A 23,769-nucleotide genomic window follows, 5' to 3' on the forward strand; every position below is an offset into this window, starting at 1 on the left:
GCACGCAATTAAATTTGCATTCAAATAAGCTTTGCTTTTAATGTTCACTTTATATGAATTATCGCACACACACATCTCTTAACTGAAACATCCGTGTTATTTTATACATTTTAATTTGGCAAATTTGTTTTGGCACCTATCCCTGTCGCACCTTTGTTCCTCTCGCTCTTTCCCCTTTCGAAAAACCAACAATGAGCCATAGCTAAATACTAAAATGTGTTGCATACTTTGGCACGGCGAACGAAAAATAGGCGCCAGACCACAAAATTGCTGGGCACACACAAACAGCCGCACATGCATTCCAAGCAGTAACACCAACAAACATCTGCAAAACCAAAACCCAGAGCGGGAACATACGGGTTAAGGGGATACGCGGCTCGCGATAATTATGTATGAAGCAATTATTTTGCGTGTCCAGCAGCAACAACCGCGGGCGGGCATGGCGGCTATAACTGTTTTGTTTCCATGTTTAGGGTTATTTGAGTGTGCGCACAGTCGAACTTCGTTAAAAGGGATTTAACGACAATTCACTCAATTAACATATTAAAATGAGAAAAAAAGTGGTGTCAAAGAAATCACTAGGGTTTTTAGATCACCGGTAAAGATGTCTATGAGTATTCTGTGAAAAACAGAGCATCGTCTTTTGGAATAAATCCATCGACTTTCTTATTTAAAATATAAAAATATAAAATTTCAGTCAGAAATTTACAACGCAGTGGAGGAGACATTTTCGACCCTATTAGGTAGGTATTGCAGGTAGTACAAAAGTCGGAACGAGCCGGATCGGACGACTATAGCATATAGCTCCCATAGCAACAATCGGAATAATAAATGAAAAGAAGTTACAACTTTGCTGTTTTTTAATTTTTTTTGTAGTGCTTCGACTTTTAGTAATGGTTAAATATTTCAGAATTACGATTTAAATTTTATTAAAATCGGACGACTATAACGTAAAGCTTCCATAAAACAACAAAAATATTAAAAAAATTTTTTTTTTTAATTTAACTTTTATATTTTGTAATTTTTTATTAATCTTTTTGAATTCTTAATAATTTTATAGATATTAGGAACTATCGAATAACTGAGCTGCAAATCATCATAGCTTCAATGTTTTTAAACATAAACGCAAGTAAATCATAATTTTAATGTTTTGAAGAATATTTAATTTTTGCAATAGCTCCTTTCTTGTTTTAATAGATTTCACAATTCTCTGATTGATTTTAGTGCCCTTTTTATATTTTCATCGGGTTTTCGGTCTAAAATTAATCTAAAAAACTAAAATTACCAAAAAAAACAAACAAACAAAAACAAAATTAATTGATATGTCGTATCAATACTAATAGCATAAGTCGCTCTTTGAATAAAAACATTTTGTCAGATGTTCCACAATAACAATTATTTTTTTTAAAGGCATCTTTAAATACTCAGTGGATTCCAAATTTCTTATTGCAAACTGTTTTTAAACAGTTTTCTTAAGCCAACTAAAAAATTATAGGTTTAGATGTTTGACTGTGCATTTGTGTAGCTAATGGTGTGAGTGTTGTTGCTGCCGCTACGTGAGACCCACACAAATTGAATACGACGAGACTGGCAACAATTTCGCTCCTGCTGCTGGGCTTACTAACAACAATCGCAGCAACAACATCGCATATTGGTTAAATGCCTGACTGACGTCTATAATTATAAAGGGGGCAATGGGTGCAGCAAAAACAATAATAGCGTTGGTGGCAGGGTTAAAAAACAACAACATTTTGAGCAACATTTGAGCACGTTTGCCGCGTCCTTCGCTTATCCAATCCATTTTCCACTCACACTCTGTGATTTTCACAGGTCAAAAAAAATAAGTGGAAAATATATATAATTAAATCGCCGGCCCAAAAGTATTCAATACAAAAAAACACCCAAATGTGTATATCTGTTGGTTTGTATTTGCCCCTTTTTATAAAGTGCTTTTTGTGTTTTTGCCCGCCTTTTACTCTTAATTTCTCTGAAGGATTTTGAACAAAAACAAGGAATGTAAATCAGAGTTTATTGGAATGGAATTTATGGATACAAATGCCCGCTGTTAAATCTTTCATTTAAATGTACATTTTTTTTTTAGTCCAATTTATAATATTTTTATAATTTTTTGCTTAAAATTACAAATAAAAGAGTTATGGGGCTTTAATCCGATTAAACTATTTTTTACGCTTATCTTTGCAAACTTTTTATTAAAAAAACCAAATTAGTTTTATTTAATTGTAATAGGAGTCAGGTGTTCGACAGTAAGTTGTATCACGACTATTTAAAATATCTTTCAGCAATTCAAACACATTTAGAAGCAATTCCAGATTACTTTCCGACATTTTTGCAATGCCAGACATTGCAGAGGACAGGATCCAAAGGACCACCTCTGGCCGGCAGCCGTTTAAATATGTAATGGGGCTGTGGGTCAGCTGGCAGCGCTCCCTGAGCTGCTCGGGATCGAAGGTGAAAACACATGACCCGCTCACTCACACACACCAAACTAATTAAGCTATTTATTAGATTTGAGGTTAAGTTCAACGGCAGTTAGTTGCAGTCATTTGGTGGTCAGATGCGAGTTTCCTAGTCCATTCAGGAGCTGGCCATGTCAGAATCTCAAAATGGGATGGAAGGGGATTTGGGCGAGGGATAAAAAGAACTGCAACGCGCTTTTGGCTTATAACTTTAACTTGGTTTGCTGTCCTTTGAGCAAAGTCCCCTCTGAGGTTGGCATAAGCCACTGCCGAGAAACCAGCACCATTCCAATTCCATCCGCAAAACCCTTCAACGTTCCGTGCACTTCATTAAAGCCACATAAATCAAGTCAAGCGGAGCGAGAGGGAAAACATAACAACAGCGAGCCATCCATTGACAGCACTGGTTGATTTTTCCTCTGAACTACCTTTTTCTGGTTAGTTGTCGGGACTTTGCGGAGGTGTTGATAACCGCAAGGTAGTGCAAATTCAACCGGAAAATTTCACATGCACTCGATGCAATTAAATGATATTGCCATTTCAGTTTTATCGACTGCTGCAACTTGGAAACCCCAGTCGCATTTACCATTTCCAACATAATTGCTTTCATTGCAATTCGTTTACATGTTCCAACAAGCCATGAAGGTTGCAATATCTGTTCATTGTTTTATGGGACTTACATAAAATGGCTTATACCGAATTGAGTTCTGTGTGAAAAAATATTCTGCAATTATGTGGTTAATAGTTATTAAATCCTTTCAACATGGCGACAAACATAACACCCTTTTTATCCATTACTAAGTACCAAGTCTCTCTGATAAGAAATGCTAAATTTGTTACCAAAAAGAATGTCCAAATAGAATAAAAGACAAAAATGTGTAACTGGAAGAGATACAAAGTGGCCTACGGCCGGATTCACGCAATGTTGGTAGCATATTTCAACATTGTTGGTCGTTTTTTATTTTTTTTTGGTTACGTTGCTCTTTTTCCCTAGTGACAAGCCCCTTACTCAGCCAATGTTACTACACTGATAATATAATAATGGGAAATTGTTTAACGTATTATAAATTTCTTTCAAAACAAACGGCTGTTTTAGAGCAGGACGAAAAGTGTCCTTGATATACAGGCTATACGCCTTTTACACTACGAGTAACGGGTACAAAAACGTATGTTACTTGAATAAATATTAAAATTAAAATTACTGAGGACTTTTATAAAACCTAATAATTAATATATACTTTTATGTTAAGGGAGCTCAATTTGTAAATATGTTTTAAAGTATAAAATAAAATTGCAGTGTCATATCCTTTGTTCCTACCCTGATTTCGCATGTAAATCTTTTCGCATTAATCCACGGCCTCAACAGTTTTTCATCTTCTTGTTATTGCTGCTTGGGCTCACATAATGAATGAAAAAGAAAAGAATCCTCATGCTAGGGCAGGCCTATCCATATATGGGGTATGTAGGTGTGTACTTCCACATATCCACACATGTTTGGACGTGGGGATTGTCCCGCATATGTCCGCGAACGGCCATGGGAAAATAAAATTTAATATTAATGCACTTAACACTTTTTCACTTACGCTGTAAAATTTATACATTCACCCAACGTGATACAATTTTTATCATTTTTTTAAAGCTCTCACACTTCTGGTGCACATAATTGCAAATTGATTTTTTTAATGATCATGTTGGGTAGCTCTCCAGTTTTTTACACTAGGTAATGGAAGAGTCTGTTGGTTAGTGATTATTCATTAACTATTGGAAAAATTCCATATTAATTCTTTAAAATGTTGTTAAAATGTTTATTCTTATGAATATAAGAACAAAAAGGTGATAAAAGTCTTTACTTTAAATTGCATCTAAGATAAAGCAATATTTGTATATATTGGTAAACGCAAAAGTTTCATTTAGCACAGCATTCTTTGGGGCACCCTTTTAAAAGATTTAAATCACAAGTGATTTATGCCTGATAAGCTTGTCGGAACATTGGGTATATTATAGTCTGAAAACTGGACGACGTTATTATTTCCCGCTATTGTTTTTTTTTGTTGTAGTTGTGGTGCTCATTAAGGCCTTTTGGGCAAGTGATTAACACAAGCTGTTGCATACCCTGGGCGAAGGTTGAGAACACCAACTCCCCCACCAACACACCAACATAACCCAGAACAGCAGCAACAGTAAAAAAATTAAGTGTTGCTGCCTTTAGGCTAACCCATTTCGGGTTGGTAAAATCGCAGGCGTTGGTGCATGAAGGACCAGGCCACATTTATGTACATGTAAAAGACAATTGCCAAATGAGTGAGGGAGAGTAGAAAAAAATTTTGGGTGTGAAATGAGAAAATAGTTGGGCAACACGAACAATAAATAGCCGTAAGGTACAAGCACTGATGTGCAATTATATGCAGATCTTGTTGAAGGGTCGTTGCAAAGTTTAATGCGAGTTTAAGCAAACTTAAGTACCCCTTTTACAATTAAAAACAAATCCAGCTAACTTTTGTGGATTTACCTAGCTTGCTTACCGATATAGAAGGTAAATGAAAGACAAGTCCGTTAAAAAGTTCTTGAGAATTATCATTCAACTTTTTAATCGATGCATGTTAAGGGACTTCTAAAGAATAACCAAAACTTATTATTTATCGGTATTTAACTAAAACTATGTTATTTTCTTGGGAAAAATGGTAAAGTTTAAAAAAGATTATGCACATATATGAAAAAAAATGACCACAGGATTTATACGTTGACAAAACGTTTTGTCTATAGTCCAGACTCTTTCACGTTTTCATGTACCAACAATAAAAAAAACCTTTTGGAGAACATAAGCCCAAAAAAAAAAAACAAGATCAAACTGAACTAAACCTAAGCTGCAACACGAACACCGGGCTTAAACTTTCAATTAAGACCGATATGTGCTTACACTTCATCGCCTCAAATCACATTTGATGCGAGTTTTAGTTCACTTTATTTTTCGCTCTTTTCCTTTCACTGTGTTTGGCTAGTGAGGACTTTTCGCATTGTTACCACGAAAACGAAAATAACAACTACAATCCCGGAGCACTTAAATCCCCATGTAATTACAGCCATGAAGAGCAGTAGAAAAAGAGGGGAGGATGTGAGCTTTCAATACTGTCTCTCATTGTTTGGACCTCCCATCATATTTACTATTGGATTTCATCTGGATTTTTATTGTTGTGCTCTTGATCTGCTGCAGTTGCAGCTTTGCCTGCCGTATTCTTGTCTTTTAACCATTCTCCGATTATTGCAAATATTTTTGCGCTAAATACTGCTGTGCCTAAAACTATATTTCCCAGCCCTCACCGAACTTTTTCCTTAGTTATTTTCATTGTGGTAATTGTCCAAGTTACGCACATTAATGTCCATGGGACAAGGACATGTTATGACTTACGCCAATAACTATTGCAGCCAAGTGAATAGTACCCATTTTGGTTTCATGAATAAAAAGAAAGAAAGAATAATGCAAATATTTGTATATATTTTATTGTCTTTACTAAAAAAACTAAATTGAATTTGAGGAATATTACTTTTATCATTAGAAGTTATGTACAAATTCTTATTCGATACTTATACTTATATAATTCACAGAGACTATTCTTCATGTAAGTTACAGGTCTGTGAAAGAATCAAAAAGGATTGATATAGCATTTTTGCAGTCTAATTTTTTTGACGATGATCAGTTCTTTCGTTTTGAGGGGCAGCAGATGCGCGGCAGAGCGGCGGCAGAGTACTTCATAATCCTCATAACTTCTAAAATAATTACTCGATTTAGAAACTTGTTACACGTAAAGTAAAAGGGTATATTGTATTGGATGAAAAGTATCGTACAGGTAGAAGGAAGCGTTTCCGGCCATATAAAGTATATATATGTTCTTAATCAGGATCAATAGCCGAGTAGATCTAGCCATGTCCGTCTGTATGAACGTCGAGATATCGGAAACAATAAAAGCTAGAGATTAGAGACTTGGCATTTTAGTAGTTCCTAAGCAGCGCATGTTTGTTTCAAAACGGAGTCGCGTCCACTCTGACGCCTACAAGTCCTGAAAGTATGTACTATCACTCTGATACATGTTAGTATGTAGGGTTTGGTGATGTCTGTGCGTTTCGGTCATATCTTTCGGTATATACAACAAATTTTAAAAGTTTTTATTTTAGAAGTTATGGCGCCCCTCAGCCACTGATCGGCCGGAGGGAGGGAGAGAGAAAGTAAATTACGGAACTGTTAGCGGGGAGCAGGGGTGCTGCACTATCTTAGCTTCTAGTGTTGGGGAAAAAAACTTCGTTTTTTTTTTGTAGGGGAAGTTTGTCGGCTGAGTAACGGGTATCTAATAGTCGGGAAACTAGACTATAGCGTCCTCTCTTGTTTGTTTAAATGTAATTATTAAAGTGTTTATTTCACCTTTTTTCAACTTGACCCTAACTTAGATACTTAAAAAATTGTGCACCTTTTACTTTACCTACATAAGTCTTACAACTTCTCTTTAACATAATATGATAAACTGACTGACTTAAATAGCCTTTCATATAATTAGTGTTAGAATATATGATTGATAGGTTTCTTTCTTAAAGCATTTTAATTAAATGTTTAATTTTTTCATGTTTTGATAAAAAAAATATTTCACATTTTTTATTTCCCTGAAAATCTTTTTATAGTTCCTCTTTGGTAAATAACTAAATACGCGTGACAGCATTTCGAAAACAATTTCAAATATAACGACAAAATTCATAAATTACGCTCTAAATGAAGCTTTTTATTTTCGCAGCGGTCCGATCGACTTATTATTATTTATTGATAAAATTATTTAAAATGTGACTGAATAAAAAATGTTCGTCTTGTAAAAGAATGACACATATGTTTAAGGTTAAAGATCTAAGTTAAAGGTTTAAAAAACTATGCAATGAAAAATTAATAAATGTAAGAGTAATAAATCGATCGGACTTTCCGAATAAAATGCAAACCTTTTATATTCCGATATATTTTATTTAACAAAAACTGATATAATTTACAATTGATAGTCCGCTAACATCAATTTAACCGCAGCTGTTTAACCACTTAAGTTCCCCCACTCCCATATCTGTGGCTTTCCTTTTCCGTTGTTGTCGTGGTTGTTCGGGTTCGGGGCGAGTCAGCAGTCAAGTGGTTGTCTGTCTCCACTCAAGTGTCAGCAGGACTCAGGACTGTCCTCTGCTCATCACACACACTAGCACTGACACACTCGCACACCCCACACACACCCGAACACACACATCAACAAAAGGGGAGGGACACAAGCTGGCAGCGATCCAAGTGGAAAGAGGACTTAGTTGGAGGACACTGCGTGTGCCATTTTCACTTCTACTTCCGACCGTGCACACACATACACACCACCTCACACACACATGCACGTAATGCATAATATACATACATATGCATGAGTCCTTCACAATGTTGTCTGAACGCGAGTCCTGCGACCAATCGTAAATATTCTTAGGCCCTGTTTTGCTGCTTGATCCCTGGCCTCGGCACCGTCGTTGTCCCCTCGTTTTTCACCCGCCCCTCGGGTAAGTTGTGTAATTTTCCGGCTTGAAAACTTATCTCGCTTTATTCTGCTCCCTCTGTTCCAGATTTCTTTGTTATTGGTGTAGTTTTTGTTCCACTTTTCTCTAGTTGTCCAAGTTTATGAGAGCTAGAGAGAGCACAGTGAAATAAGAAAAAAAAAAACACAGTTGCAAAGGCATAAATATATAACAATAAAAAAATGAAAACAATTGGTAAAAACCAAAAATTTTATTTTATTTATCCCTTTGTTTTTAAATATATCAGTTTTCCAAAATAGTGTTTTCCAAAGTAGCTCCTTTTACTTACAGGATTTCCCTTTCACCTGACATACGAGGAAAACGCTTCATTAATCCTATTTCCTTTAAATCACACGCTCAAACAGGAAATTTCCCTGAGAATAAACTTTCCCACAATCACCTTGTATTGCCTTTTAAATCTTTAAAGCGAAACTCTCGCACCAAACTCGCTTAAAAACTTACACTCGAAACTTCATCTGCTTTTGCCGAACAAAGAGCAAACACAACACCGAAAAGAAGATCTGGCGCAGGACATGCGGGGGCGGCTGATATGGGGGAAAACGTGGAAAACCTGCGGGAGTGTAAGTGGGTGGGTGGGTGGAATGGGTCGAAATGGCCACTTGTAGGCAAACTCAAAGCGGGAACGGTCCCAGTTTCAAATATCAACGACGGCTTCGGTGAGTGCTTAAGCTCATCTATCAAAATATTTGTCGTAGCTTAAGCAACGAAAAGTATGTTAAAAGAAACTTAAAAAAATATTGCCAAAGCAACAACCAGAAAAGTACAACAACGGAGACATTCAAATAAATCCCACAGAACTTGACAAAAGGCCGCGAGTGCTATAAAATAGAATAAATCGGATCCCGGGTGCAAAGGGTTAATTGAAGATTTATGTTGTTAACTACACATTTTTGGTTTTCATTTAAATACTTTTTTAATGTACCTTTCTATTTCAGGCACACTTAAGGCTTAACAATAACGCAGGCATAATAAATATATATATTTTACATGAAAATAAAAATTAAATTCTTACTTCACTTCAAGGCTGTCGACAATAAATGATTAAAATTAACCTTCAATAAACACTTTAAAAATTAGCTATTTTTTATTTTGTAGTATCCAGTACAAGACAATTGTAGCCAACTAGCACTCAATTTAAGGAATCTGATCAATTTTTCGAATAACCAAAAACTATTAAATTTTATTTTGCTAATATTTTCACAAAAACTCTAAAATCGTTTCTTAAGTATTTTTTCAGACGACCAATTCTTGAACTAATCAAAATGTGTTGTACTACTTAGCTTTTAGCCATGGACTGAGCACTGAGCGCGGACTTCAACCAATACTTTGGTGTAGATCTTTGCTTATAATTGGATGCGTTGACTACCCCTATTTTTGTCCGCGCTTTTTAAAATTTTCTCGAATACTGAATTTTTTGAGCAATATATTATTGAGTAAATTTTGAATCCAAGTTAGTAATCTTTTGAACCCATCAACTCCGAGAGTAATCGTTTCACTCAAACCGCTTATCTTTTTATAAACTTTAATTAAATCTAAGTGTCTGAAATTATATTCGTTAAGTTGTTAAATAAAGATAAAAAGTAAAAGCTATTCTGGATTTACATAATTAAACTCATAAAGTTTTCAATTATTTTTTATTGGGTATTTGCCCTGCAAAGTTTGCTGTGGCATACCAACTTCAATAAAGCCATCGCATTGGAGATTTTCGCACTAATCCGAAAACATTCGCTCAGTTCATCGCACATTTTATATAATAATCCCATCCATCTCAACAATTGCCTGCGCACGGAATTCCAAATTACAATTTCACATCTCTTTTTGAGTGCTCTGTCTGCGGATCCGAATTGAATTGAAATCAGGCCTGCGGCTCATATCTTTCATTAGCATTTTTAATGCCTGTTTAACCTTTGTTTATGAACCTCATCAGTCGATTGTTTCCTGCTGAACTGTTTTTCCCAGCTTTCAGCAGGCTATGGGTCTTCCGTATTTGCAAGTTAGCTGTCATAATAAAATAATTTCTATTTATTCATTTTGTTTTGATCCACACAGGCGTTAACAGCTTTGGTAAGTGTTATATCTTATCATACAAAGAACGGGGTTTTATTAGTATATGGTTTATAATACTTTATTGTATAAATATAGTTTTTTTCGATTTTATTCTTTCTGAATCAACAATATGCTGAGAATGTTCTGTACAAATTTCAATCCGAGTAAAATTAGTTTTTTTTTAAACAAAAAATCGCTTTGTTCACTTTAAAGTGCTCAAAACTAAAATATAAAAAACACTTGATGACCTCAAAAAGCCTTAAAATGGATAATCGCAAAAAAATGCGTTTTGTTCGCCTTTAAAACCCTACCCCTACACAAAAATTAAAAATGGTCATGGCCTAATTTTCTTTATATTGGACATAAAAATAAAATTATATTCAATTCTTAATAATATTTTATCAATTTCAGAAATCAACATGAGTTTTACTTTGGTGCGAAAACATCTAACCCAGATGGGGGTCCTTAAGTCCCAAACTACTTTGGATCGTAGCTATATACCCATGGCCGGTCCGCCCCGCTTTCCGATGAGTACCGCCCAGCGTTTCATTATTGGCTGCGGATCACTGGCCATCATGATGATCATTCCCTTCTGGTGCCTCTTCAACATGCCCCGTTGGTCCAGGATGCATCTGGGACTTCCGCCCTTGGAGGAGGAGCTGAGGGAGGAGCCTCCGCCGCCGGAGGCGCAGGAGGCGCAGGAGGAAAAGGAAAAGGACAAGGACAAGGAGAAGGAGAAGACTAAAAAGGAAGAAAAGAAAAAGTAGATTCTGGACCACACAAAACGCACTCTTTTAAACGGTGACTTCTGAGGAACTTTTTACTGGGGCTTCAACATTAAAAACCCATACAAGCAACACTTTCTAATTAAATTCTAGAAAAATATATTGTCCCTTACATTATTCACTGGACTTGACAGGAAATTTGCAACAGCGTGGAATTATTTATCACAACCATAAACTATTAAAATTTAAATCGATGAAAGCAGTTGGCAATTTTATTTTAGATATAAATTTAAATTTTTAAGCCTTAATAAAAAAAATCCTTTGGAATTAATATTATTGCTTTGAAATTCATTAAAAAAAAGGGCCACAAATAAAAATTGAGTTCATATGCTTAGGTTAATACAATTCAAAAATTAAAATAAAAACTCACTTAATTGTGAACGCACATTTTTTTTCAAACCACTCCACTTGTGACTATCATAAATTGTCGCCCTCATCGAAAGTGAAAGTGAAGACGTCTTATTAAATCATTTCTGCTCAAGTTGTGATTTAGTCGACTTGATTTACTTTGCGCCCCACAAACAGATCCGCTTTGATGTCTGCCCACCAATTAAGGATCCGCACCAGCAGCGCAGACAATAAACCATCCATTGTCCACATCCAATTAGCTGGCTGAAACACCTCTGCTTCAAGCCAAAAGGAGAGCTCCTGTGGAACTGCTCTTCAGAAAACCACAAAACCATTTTCCTCGGCTGCCGCCTGGCCTGCCACAAATCAAAATGCTAGAAACAACATACATACGAGTACGAACATACGAAAAAAAAAACTAAATGGCGAGAAAAACCGAAAAACCAAAACAAGCCGAGGAAACCCAAAAAGCAAAGTGCCAACTTTCATTAAAAGTATTTTTGCGCTCATTGGCAATGCATTCAATTGTGGACTTTGTGGGTCTTTTGGATTGGAGTCCCATGCCTAGTTTAAGCCTGCGACTTGACTTTGACCACCTCCTGTTGTCTATGGGCCTTGTATCGCATCCAATCCTCATGATCTACAACACACCCGTGACCTTCTTTGCCTTCACTGCCCAAGAGGAGCCTCGTGGTACACGCAAACAAATTAGTTATTTTAGGCTTTAAATACTCAAAAGTTAAATGTTGTAATAACATAGTTATCTTCTTTACCTTACTCTAAAAGTACAGAATATACTTTTTTTATATACGAAATTGTAAGCCAACATGACATGGGACAATTTATTATTTTACTATTTATTATAATTATTTTATTAATACACATTTTTTATGACATCCATGGAAGCAAACATAATTTTATAATTTAAATTACCAAAATTGTGTGCCTATTTTATTGGAGAGGTTCGTAAGACAATTTATATTCGTCTGGACGACTTTGAAATATGTAGTTTTAGTATCATGTTTCCATAAAGTAGTTAATTTACTACAATTTTAATTTAAGCTGTTATTTACAACAATGTTATTTCACAACATATAAAAGTCTGTGTAAAAAATATTTCTGAAACATTTAGTTATAATTATTTTATATTATAGCTTTATAAAAGTCATCATCAATAAAACTTTAAAATTATTTTCCGTGCACAGAGAGAGACTCGAAAGAAAATCCAGAAACGGCATACATTCGCACACAAAATTTGAAAAAGTAAAACCGTCGAAGGAAAGTGAATTTCTTTTTAAGCAAATCAACTTGCCACGCCCCCCATCAGCCCCTGCCCCCACTGGGCAGCTAGGCCTGGAGATTCACAGATTTTTTTTGGTGAAATTTCATGTGCCATTAAACTGGTTCTGTCAGGCACTGGACTGTCGATCGGATTTTCTGTTTAGTTTCGGTTTCTGTTTTACTTTTGGGCCTGCGTTTGTGTTTTTTGTTTACGTTCGGCGACTGCAACTAACTCCTTGCCGCAAAATGCTTAAGATTCTGAAGCATCACAACCTTAAGGTTTTAGTGTCATGCCAAAAGTAACAGTATTTAATCTATTATTATTTTTTTTAATATATTTTTATTGACATTGTTATTTAAAAATGTTGTGAAGTAATTTCATTACCATATCTTCACAATTTAAAAAAAAAATTGAAATGTGATTTTAAACACTATTTTAGCAGTACTGTGATCACAAAATTAAAATTAACTTAATAAAATAAATAGGAAATTTGTAGCTACCAATTTACGCTTGTCTTCGATTTTGCTTATTTCTTTGTTTTAAAAAATCGAGATAATTAGAGTAGAGTAACCCAAAATTAAAATTGATTTAATAAGATTAATTTTTAAAATGTTTTTAAAATACCATATCATTTTTTTGGGATCAGAAAGTAATAATAATGTTTTGTAGAAATTTGGCTACCAACTGTCGATTTTGTACTATTTTTAAGTATCCTCTAGTACCAATTACAGCGTATCCTGAGCATGTGCTGCGTGTGAATGAGGCATGTGGCCTCCAGTTCCCTTTCGTCATCACACAAATACTTAATTTTCATTTTTTTTTCACCCAACCATTCAAGTGGAATTTCAGGCAGCCCAGGAAGCTGCCTCCTTGGACTTCTCGTAGGCGTTACAAGATCTCTTATTTTTTGGAAGGAACGAGGATTGAGTGGCGGCAGACACTTGCCACACTTGCCACACTTGCCACACGCTGCGTTGCGTCAGTTTAGTTTTAGTGTGTCAGAAGCCGCAAGAAGAAAGTTGCCCCGGCTACAAAATCCAGCCGTTTTGATCCGGTTTAGTGGTGACTACAGGTTCGTTGTTCCTTCGATTGGGCTTTTTTTTTGCTTTCTGCCGCCACGAAAAATCGTCGTCCACTTTCGGTCGCAATTAATTATGCGGCGAGCAGCAGAAAATGAAAGTGCGCTCAGGTTGCAAGTCCAGATCTTGGGTTCTCACTCTCTCTTTCTCCGGCTCCAGCGCATCCAGCGGCTGTGTGGTCGCTTTTTTCGAAATCGCAACAAGATGTTGATTTTTTTCCAATCATTAGACACAAGGCGACTTTATTCCTGGACACAGAGAAAAAATAACTCAAGCATTTACTTGGCCTGAAGAGTTATTTAAACTTAGATTTATAGTTTTTCATCTCAAAGTCATATTTAAATTTATTTATTTAAATTAATTGTAGGTATAGAAAATGGCTGGGTAAATATATTATATGTACATACATATACCATTTTTGAGATCTAATATCTTTGTAATTCAACAAACCAATGCCATGTCACCCTACCAAGATCAAATACAACATTGTTTTCTCTAACAATTTCTAAAACAAAATATTAACTTGTTGCCAAAAGCTCAGTCTTTAACATATTTTACAGAATTCCTGGTGGATTGACAAGCTCCGGAACGTATAATTTTTTAATTTACTTCTGGTATTAACAAACACAAAGAAAATATAGTCTTAAGAATCATTTTTGTTTAAGAGTGAAATATCGAAACGAGGTACTTGGCTGTTTTTTCTGTGTATCTCGAAAAGTGAGAACATTCTGGCAAAGATCTTCATTATCATCAAACGAGAACGCCGATCTCCATGGCCAGAACCATCTCCATCTCCTCCACTTCCACCGATGGCTTCCCATCGAGATGTCGTTGTCATCGTCGAACATAGCGGCCCATAAAGAGTTTGCTTTATGCCCGCCGACCATCTTGCAGGTGGTCACTTAGTTTATAGCCGGGCAACCGCAAGATCGCACACCGATCCGCGCTGATTTGTTGTCGCCATTCCCGCATCGAAGATTGCGGACTAAAGCCGGTCTAAAGAGTTCTCAGAGCGCTGCCTCTAAAATATTAACCAGAAGGAAGGACCGAAGCAACGATTACTCAGACAGATCCAATGTCAATAAAGTAAATTAGAAATACTAGAATTAAAAATAAAATAAAAATAAAATAATAATAAAATATTTGTATTTTTATTTTAATATAAATAGACATTATAAATAATACGATTTAAGCATTTATACAATGCTTGAAATGACTTATTTAAATCTAACAATTTTAAATTAATACTATCTCACATCCATGGTAAAAACAAAGCCAGAATTAGTATTAATTACAAGTATAATAAATTTTTAATTTCTTTTCTCTTATATTGTTTTTTTTTTTTTTGTAAAATGTTAATTTTGAAAACATACTTTTGAAACGAAGACTTAAAAATACATTTAAATAATGTGTTATTATGGTCTTTAAAATTTCGTTGGTGTCCGTACTAAATAGGTGTTTTATCAAACATTTAAAAAGTCAATTCTTTTCTTTTTCTTTCAGTAAAGATTTTAGAACAAATAAAAAAATATTTTTTATTGATGAGCAGTTCTTATTGATAGAACTGCCTGTTATGCCATTCCGTTTTGACTCATCGCATCGCATCGAGGCCATAACTTTTATGACCCCAATTATGTCCGCCAACACTTTTTTGACCATTTCCAGTTTACCCAGCAGATTCGGAAGAGAGGAAACCTAACTTAAATTTTTCGGGCTGTCAACACGCCAACCCCTTTGGGGGCTACCGATCGATTTGTTCCCATGAAAAACTCATTTCGACTGTGCGCTAATAAAAATTAAGCGCCAGCCAATAAACGTTGTAGACAATTCTGTTAAATAAATAATAGGAAAAGCCCCAGCCCCCACTCAAAATGGCAATCGATCGACGGCGGCGACACGATCAGCGGTTTTTATTTAATCTATTTGGGAGTGAGACGCGGAGCCTGTGACCCCGTAAGCAAAAAATTGGAAAAAAAAAAACAATACAAGCGATATGGAAAAACTGTGGCATGTTTACCCAACATCAAGTTGCCTCCGAGTTGGAGCTCATAATCATTTAGGACGAAACGCGCCAAATGCGAAGACAGCGGGTCGGGGCGAAAAGTAACTCTAGACACAAATTATATTAATGGTCTTTTGTTGTGCTCTACTGAAGATCGGGTGGTGGATCAACTGGATTTCCTTTGGGGGTTTCTGGGGGAGTGGAGTGTGGCATTTTGTCTCTGCACGAATCACGTTTTAGAAATTGCATTGCACATAGGAGGCAGCCGAAATGATCAAGCAACAACTACTAAATGTGCCCAGTCGGACCTACAGATGAACACTGAACAAAAATTAAAAACTTTTTAACGCATCCGCCACATGGAACAATCTACTTTATACTCTGAAAATATCAAAGGCGCGGCTCAATTTATTTCCAATGTAAAAGAATATTCTGCTAACTAAGATAAATAAAACAATTTTAACAAAGTGAGCAATTATCGAATTTGCTAAACTAAAACTAATCAGTTAAACTAAAACTAATTTTGAACATATGACTTTCCTGTCATTTTATGCAGTGGAATAAAAGAATCTTTCCAAATAGTTGGAAAAACTGACAATTGAAACACGCACCCGTCCGGCCCTTGAGAGTATGTTGGTGTTGTGGTCTCCAAATGTTCTGTTATTACTGGGGAAAAATAATACAATACAGGAGGGAAATAAGAACAGGTTACCATAATAGATGGTTCATGAAGGGAAACTTTGTTATTTAAAATAAAAAATTTTTAATTAAATAATAAAGAAAGAAAGTGTATTAAAAAATATTTTAATATCACTGAATAATAATAATAAATAAAAATTTCATTGACACTTAGGTTAAAATATATGTTTTATTTTGTAATTTCATGTACAAATTTAAATTAATTTACATTTGCATTATTCTTAATTGGACATGTCATTTCATTTCTTTTTTTAACAAAATGTCAATAGCTCAACTCACAATATAAATATTTGAACCAAATATTTGAACTTAATCCCAAGAGGTATTATTTCATGATTCATTAGCTATCATATGCCATAATTTTTCTGTCTGCACTTGAAGTCTTTGGCTTGAGTCGGAATTAGAGAGACAATCTCTTTGGCTGTCAGGGCTTTTTGCGCAAGTTCTGGATGTGAAGAGCTTTTGGGCAGGCAGGCTGAGCTTAAGTGGCACTTAGTTTTAATACACTGCCCTACCGTTTAAATGGACCGCGCTAGCTCACAGGCAAATCGGAGTTACCTGAAATAATTGCATGAACACAAATTAGAGCGCGCCGCATAGGAATTGTTCTGCAATTTCGGTGATTGTGATTGCGGCTCTTCCGCCGATTCCGATTCTGATTCCGATTCCTCCGCTTTCTCCAGAGGTCTCTTGTCACGTCTACTTGAGCACGGCCCCCGAGTCTTCACTCTTCCCCCAATTATAGTTCTCTGATATTTTAAGCCCCGCTCAGAAGAATGCCTTATAGCGAGCGAAAATAATGCGTATTGTGATCATTGAAGTTGGCTCAAAGAAAATAGAAAATATTACTTACTTCCCAGCAGAGATATTCTTTTTGTCATTGGCGTTTTCTGGGTTAGCTGGTGTGGTATTTGGCACTTGGGTCAATGTGCCACATGTGGCTCATGATGATGGGTTCCCAAGCAGCTCTCAATTACAGGTGGTTAGGGTTATTAAAGGGGTAGAAACAGCACACAGAATTAATTCATCCTAGGATTAATAGAAGGCGAATTACTTTGATTTGCATTTGCAAATTAGCTCGCAACTGAGACTGTAATTAGGAATATGAATTCTGGGGCCCCCATGAATATAACCCACATTAAACCCTGCACAAAATTCCCACAATCGTAAATACAAATCATAATGAAGACATGAAAAAAATTGATTACCCGAGAAGAACACGTACGATAATCATAACTCCGCCGCCCTTTTCACACAGTTTTCCCCTCTTTTTTTTTCTTTTTATTCCTGTGGCCAACTGCTTTCAAAGGCCTAATTGCATCACGTTTTTAGAGCAGCTCCACAACTGCAGGGGCACAAACATGCCGACAGAATATTACACAATTGTGAAGTGCCAGGAGACAACGGAGCCAAAGAAAAGTAATGCCCATTAGTTGCACTGCCGTGATTTCCACACGTGAGTCGAGATCCCCGCCCTAAAGCCAAAGTCAGACCCTCTGTATCTACTATATATCTATATGCATCCGTATATTACGGGTTGACGGAACGCCTGACTGGCAGGTTTTGTCCATTTGCTTTAATGAACGCCAAGTCGGTGGCTGTGACAATAATAACAATTTCCGAACAAATCCCCACATGGCAGACAATTTCAGTTCCCTTACCTTAAAACCAGATAATTTGAGAATAAGAGTCAGGAAAATGTTTTCAGCTGGAAACCCAACAACACCTTTCTTAAACCTGAAATTAAAATGAAAATTATCATAAACTGAATCAAAATTGAATCAGTTTTCAAGTTGTTTAATATCAGTTTATTTTAAAATTAGAATCAAATATTTTAGTAGTTCATTTATATCAGTATTAATATCCATATAATTTATGTCAAGCAGATAGAAGACTGAATACCTGAATACCCCCTAAAACCAGTTCCGCTAAAAGCAAAATTTATGGTTTTCAGAAATTAGGAAAATGTGTTAATTGGAGAAATAACATTATTCATTTTTCTAAACACCTTTCTTGAGCCCGAAATTACATGGAGTCATCTTACTTTAAAAAAATGTTTTGGTAATGCAAATAAAATTGTTCATTTTCTCAAACCTTTCTTAAATCAGAAATTGGAATGCAATGTAAATGGCTGATTGAATTGTTCAATAACTTTTTGTTAATTTGTTTTATAAAATCCCTCAAATTTTCAAATTTCCAGTAGCCAACTAGTTAGTTAAAATACCTTCTGAAAGGGCTTGAAGTACAACTCTTTCGTCTGCGGATTTATGCAACTTCTGGGCAAAGTGTCAGGCGCATCGAAGCGTTGCATCCTCTGCAGAAATTGCAGCACCATCGTGGCAACCATCGTACGCAATCTACAGCAGCCAAATTTGGCCAAAAAGCGATTTCATTTACCTACGTTTGACACACATTTTCTGCACCTCCCCATTTTCGTTGGGTGGAACAAAACTAAATACTGGCATTTAGACGGTGGAGTAGATGCAACTCTGGCCAAAAGCGGATGCACATTTCCGGTGTTATTTCTTTGGGGGAGAGGTTCGATGCATGACAAACAATGCTCAGAATCCACGCCCACCTACTGACCAGCCAAAGTTGAAAGTCCAGCGTCTATATGCATATAGGCAGATATATGTGTTTAACGCTGAAGCCGAGGAGCTTGGCATAGTGCCACCCGCGCGACAAATGTAATTGACCAAAAATGCAACGCTTGGCTGAACCTCCCCAATAGAACAGCAGTCGTCAACAAGCAGGGAATGAAGTCAGAAGAGAAATAGAAAGGTTACGACTTCCAAATGACCTGTAACCAAAAATAATTATCCTACAAAATTGTGTTTTTCTGCATTTTGTTTAGGAAGTCAAGATTTTGATTTAAAAACTTTTGTTATGTCTACAAAGTGTATACAAATAACATATTTAAAAATATGTTTGAAACACCGATTATTTTCAGTATAAATAGTACCAAACCCTGTCATTTTCTACTTTCAGTGATTTTATTGTGTTAGCCTAAACACTAAATTACGTTTATGTAATTTAAAATAATTTATTTTGCTTGTATTTTAAACCATTATAATTAGTTCTCTGTGTTTTTTATTAAAAATAAATCAAATTAAAAGTAAAAAAATAAGCAATAAGAAGCTTATAATTATAAAAATAAAATTTTTTGTACTTCTTAAGATAATCTTTGTTAAAATTATACATTAATAGGAAATAAACATACCTTCTTAAAAATTTTAAATTAATATTGACGACAAAGAAAATATAGAAATGTTTAAACTTTAAACAACAAATAGAGCTATTTTTTATTGCAAAATGTTTGTTACATTTTTACAAACGTATTTAATTAGATATAATTTTTTACAAAAGCACTTCCCATAAAAACTCCAGTTTTAATTGACTTATTTCTCAGCCTCTTGCCGCCATGCATATATGCCCCAATTTGCGGGGCATCATAGCTACACCTATTCTCATTTGTTTCTGGCTTTGTTTTTCGCGTGCACATTTTTTTTGGCTCTGGCCCGTTGAGTTCTGTGAGTTATTGTGAGTGATTCATGGGAGTCAGGTTCGCATATTGTGCGGAGAACAAAGACCGATCCGATCCAGCTGCAATATCCGACAGCAGTGGGTTGAAGTTCGCCACCGGCTGTTGAACCCGCCATCTATGCCATCAGATCTGGCTGCCCATTTGGCCAATAACTATTACTTTTATCGGGTGTAAGCCAACGCAGTTGTTGGCTAATTAATTCATTAGCGATTGGCTCATAAAGTTGCGACAATTGCAGCGACTTGCTTCTGCGATTTTAATGACAATATCTGCAATGCGATGCGATCCGCGGAGGTGTCGTCATTTTTCCTGGCCAGCTGGGACCAGCGGTTCCCTAGCGGAGGACACACTTTTTATGGCTATTCAATGGCGATTACGTGGGCAGGCTCCTCTCCTCGGCCAATTAATTAAGTCTTTTTGTTTTGTTTTATTTCATTTTTATTTTTTGCCAACGGATAAAAACAAGTCGTTAAAGTTTACCGCAGATGCCGATGATGCTGTAATAATATTGTATGCAAATCTCTCCCCCATCCAGCGAGTCGGCATTGATATAAAGTTTCAATTTACGGCTCATATATCATAACTTGGACGATGAGCGGGGTGCTGGGATGCTGGGCCGTACTTATGGGGCTTATTAACTCGTAAAACTGCGCCTGTCACTGATCTTTTAGTTACAAATGTTGTCGGATGCTGCGCGGTTTTCCAGAGACCTTGAATCGGCGATCGGTGAAATGCCATCCAGATTAGTAACATCCTGAGGTGGTTTGCAATTATTTTTAAAAACATTTATTTTACTGCTTTTTTTTCATAAATAACAACAAATTTTTAAAATTTAGTTTAACTAAATCTATTTAAGCAAAACTTTTACATATTCAAAAATAAAAAAAAAATGGCAAATCCGTCTGAAACTATACAAATTATATTTTACCTTTTCATTATGTTATTTATATTTAATAAATTACTTTTTTATGTTATTTATATTTTCAGGCGTGTGAACAAACACTTTTCAACAAAAACTACAATTTTCAGTAAAATATGAAATCATACATATTAATATACATTTTTTTTAAATACCAATTCAACAAGCTTCAAAAAATTTTTATTTTTGAGTACATCTTTACAAATTGCCGGATGCATTTGGTTTACAAGATTAAGCTAACATCTCAAAGTCGGACACCCAAATGAAATCAGTAACTCTCATTAAGTGCGACTCTAACTGGCTTTATAACATTTTTATATGAAGGTATATTTTAAGGTTTTATCATTTCCGCCCACTCAAAGAGTTTTTTATGAGCAAGTGCGCCACTTTTGACCTTAACACAAATTGCTTTCGAAAAATTACCAAAATTAAAATGAATACAGTAAATAAATCCAACCAGAGCATTAACAATGGCATAAAGCAAAAGCAAACGTTTCTTATCAGCAAAAAACAAAGACAGCGAAAACCGGAGTCAAAATAAAAAGCCAGAGAGCGGGAAAGAAAGAGCGTAACAAAGAGAGCTAGTGAGAGAGTGCCCAACAGCTGAGCGCGACTTCCAATTGGAATAACGAGCTAGAGCTGGGAAAATATCGATGGCCCGCAATTCGATATTTATAAATAGTATCGAATACAAAAATAATGTTTTTTTTATGTTTGGAATTTAAAAACACGGCATATAACGGGAAAAATAATTTATTGCCTTTTTAAAATTTTGGGCATATAGCTTTCCTATAGCATAATCAAAACAATAAAGAGTAAACGTAGCTACTCCATAGCTAACCATAATAAAATATGTTATTGATGTTTCCTTTGAGATCCAAAAGTTTCTGTCGAGAAAGGCTACGTGCTCACATTCTTTTATTTTAAAGATGCTCTCCAGGCCGATAAAAATTAACCAGTTGCCAACCACCCTCTCAGATCCGGTCGAAGACGTAAAAAACGCCGTTGGCGGCAGATTTTAAGCTGGAATCGGTCGGTGCGCAGTAAAATTAAAGGTAAATAATATTAAGAGTTATTAAGAAATCCACATACGGATTCCTAAAACAATTACCTACCAAACCAACAAAGGATCTGCTTGATGAGGTGAATGAGCAACTCCTATTTATTGCTGGATGTCCCATATCGCATCCACGGGACTTGTGCTCCTCATACTGGCAATATTTTTTCCATTTTTGACCGCCAACACAAATAATTTGCCATACGAAAACTCGTATTTCTATTATCAAATTGTAGTAATGTACCACTATCGTTTACTATCGAAACTAAAACCTCGATAGTGCTTCGAAGCCCAAATATATTCTCTATCGATACTATCGTAAGTGGCTGACCCAGCTCTAAGCTTAAACAAAATTTTCAAAACAAAAAAAGCTTTGACGGAATCGGACGTGAATGCGTGTCGCTGAGATTTTCACCAATTTTTCGCGTTTTCCTTCAAATTTCGCGTGTGTTTAGCAACAACAGCAACTACGAAATACTGGCACAAAACAAATGGAAAAAAATGTAAAGGGGAATATAGTTGGAGAAACACTTTTCCTGGCACTTTGCTACAAAAATATAAGCGCAAAACAAAACGAAAGAAGTGCGATTAACATAGAAAAACAAAGATTTAAAATTACAAAAAAGAGCAAATAAAATAAAATAAAATAAAGCAAAGTGCGCGACTACAGTGCTGTGAAATTACCAACAAAAGCTAACGGCAATTGCGAATGCCAAATCAAAAAGTGCACACAAAAACGTGACGCCAGTTTTTCAATATTCTCGAGCCGAAAATCATGTGTTTTTTGTTGTACCTATTATACATGTACCCTTGTGTTTTGTGTTAAATGTAGCTGACGAAACAAACAAAATAATAAATTGTGTTCGGCGAATATCTCTCGCTTTGTGTTTGTTATAAAATTCCCTTTAACCCGTTTTACCGCACACACATTTAAATATAACCCACATAATTGCAAAAAAAAAAAGGAAGAAAAACGCAAACAAACCTAAAAACAAATCGCGAAATTTGCCTAAAGAGGCGAAAAAATCAATTATATGTTTACCAGTGCCGGATTTGTAGTGGAATCGATAGCCACATAATGACGGAGCACCAGGCGGAGGAGCAGGCGGCCACGCCCCCGATGAAGGTCAAGGCCTCGCCCAACACCGCCACCCCAAACGCAAAGTTCAAGGACATTAAGGAGGAGGGATTCTTGTCCACCTCGCCGGATAGCGCCAATGGCGATGCCCAGCTGCAGCAGAAGATGCCATCGGATCAGCTGGCCATTATTTCCTCGAATGGCCTTCATCCGGAAAAGCAGGTGGTCAGCGCCCGCCCACTCATCCTCCAGGCCTTCCATCGTTGCTCCTCGCCGGAACAGTGCGTCACACTGCACAACATCCTGGACTCGTTTAAGGCCCCCCTCTCGGAGGATCAGGCCTGGGCGTTGATCCATCAATTCGCCGGACTCTATCACAAGGTGGCCGTACAGGCCCATACCTGTCCGGCGGACTACGAGGCCTCTTTACCCACCGGATTCGAATTGCACTTCCATCGCGACGGCAGCGTTCACTTCTCCGGCCAGGAGCAATTGCCCCAGAAGGAGGAGCGATTGGTTCAGGAGCGGATCCCCCAAGAGCAGGACAAGATCGAGGATCAGCCGGATCACAGCGCCAGCAGCAGCAGCGATAGCAATGCCATCGTCATCAATAGAGGTACGTAGAAGTTAACTACAAAACATTGTTCGGTCACAGTTAGTGAAAAATCATGAAATATGAACAGAGCATTTTGAAAGTTTATATTTTCAGACTTAAAAATTGCAATATTGTAAAAAAAAAAACTATCAGTGCACTCACTAAATATTTTAAAAAAGTACAATCATTTTAGACCATAAAGATTTCAAATGTGTAGTTTTCAATTTTAGTAATTACAACTATATTTTTGTTTCTCCTCTGTAAAA

At 36.2% G+C, this 23,769-nt stretch overlaps 2 protein-coding genes across 5 annotated transcripts in view; both read left to right on the top strand.

The window, feature by feature from the left end:
* The first annotated feature begins 10,035 nt into the window (after window positions 1-10,035).
* On the top strand, window positions 10,036-11,099 carry LOC108134562. Its single transcript, XM_017254915.1, has 2 exons — window positions 10,036-10,133; window positions 10,527-11,099. Exon 2 carries the CDS (start codon window positions 10,535-10,537, stop codon window positions 10,880-10,882), a length of 348 nt encoding a protein of 115 aa, XP_017110404.1. The 5' UTR covers window positions 10,036-10,133; window positions 10,527-10,534; the 3' UTR covers window positions 10,883-11,099.
* An 11,095-nt stretch (window positions 11,100-22,194) lies between these two features.
* Window positions 22,195-23,769, top strand: part of LOC108141852 (protein spire) — a 46,218-nt gene continuing 44,643 nt past the window's right edge. For all 4 annotated transcript variants that reach the window (XM_041710630.1, XM_041710632.1, XM_041710631.1 and 1 more), the window contains exon 1: window positions 22,195-23,524. In XM_041710630.1, the coding sequence (XP_041566564.1) occupies window positions 22,909-23,524 (616 nt within the window). In that variant the 5' untranslated portion in view covers window positions 22,195-22,908. The remainder of the gene's footprint in view (window positions 23,525-23,769) is intronic.

The sequence above is a fragment of the Drosophila elegans genome, unplaced genomic scaffold (assembly GCF_018152505.1).
Source record: "Drosophila elegans isolate 14027-0461.03 unplaced genomic scaffold, ASM1815250v1 contig_814, whole genome shotgun sequence".
In the NCBI taxonomy this organism is placed as follows: domain Eukaryota; kingdom Metazoa; phylum Arthropoda; class Insecta; order Diptera; family Drosophilidae; genus Drosophila; species Drosophila elegans.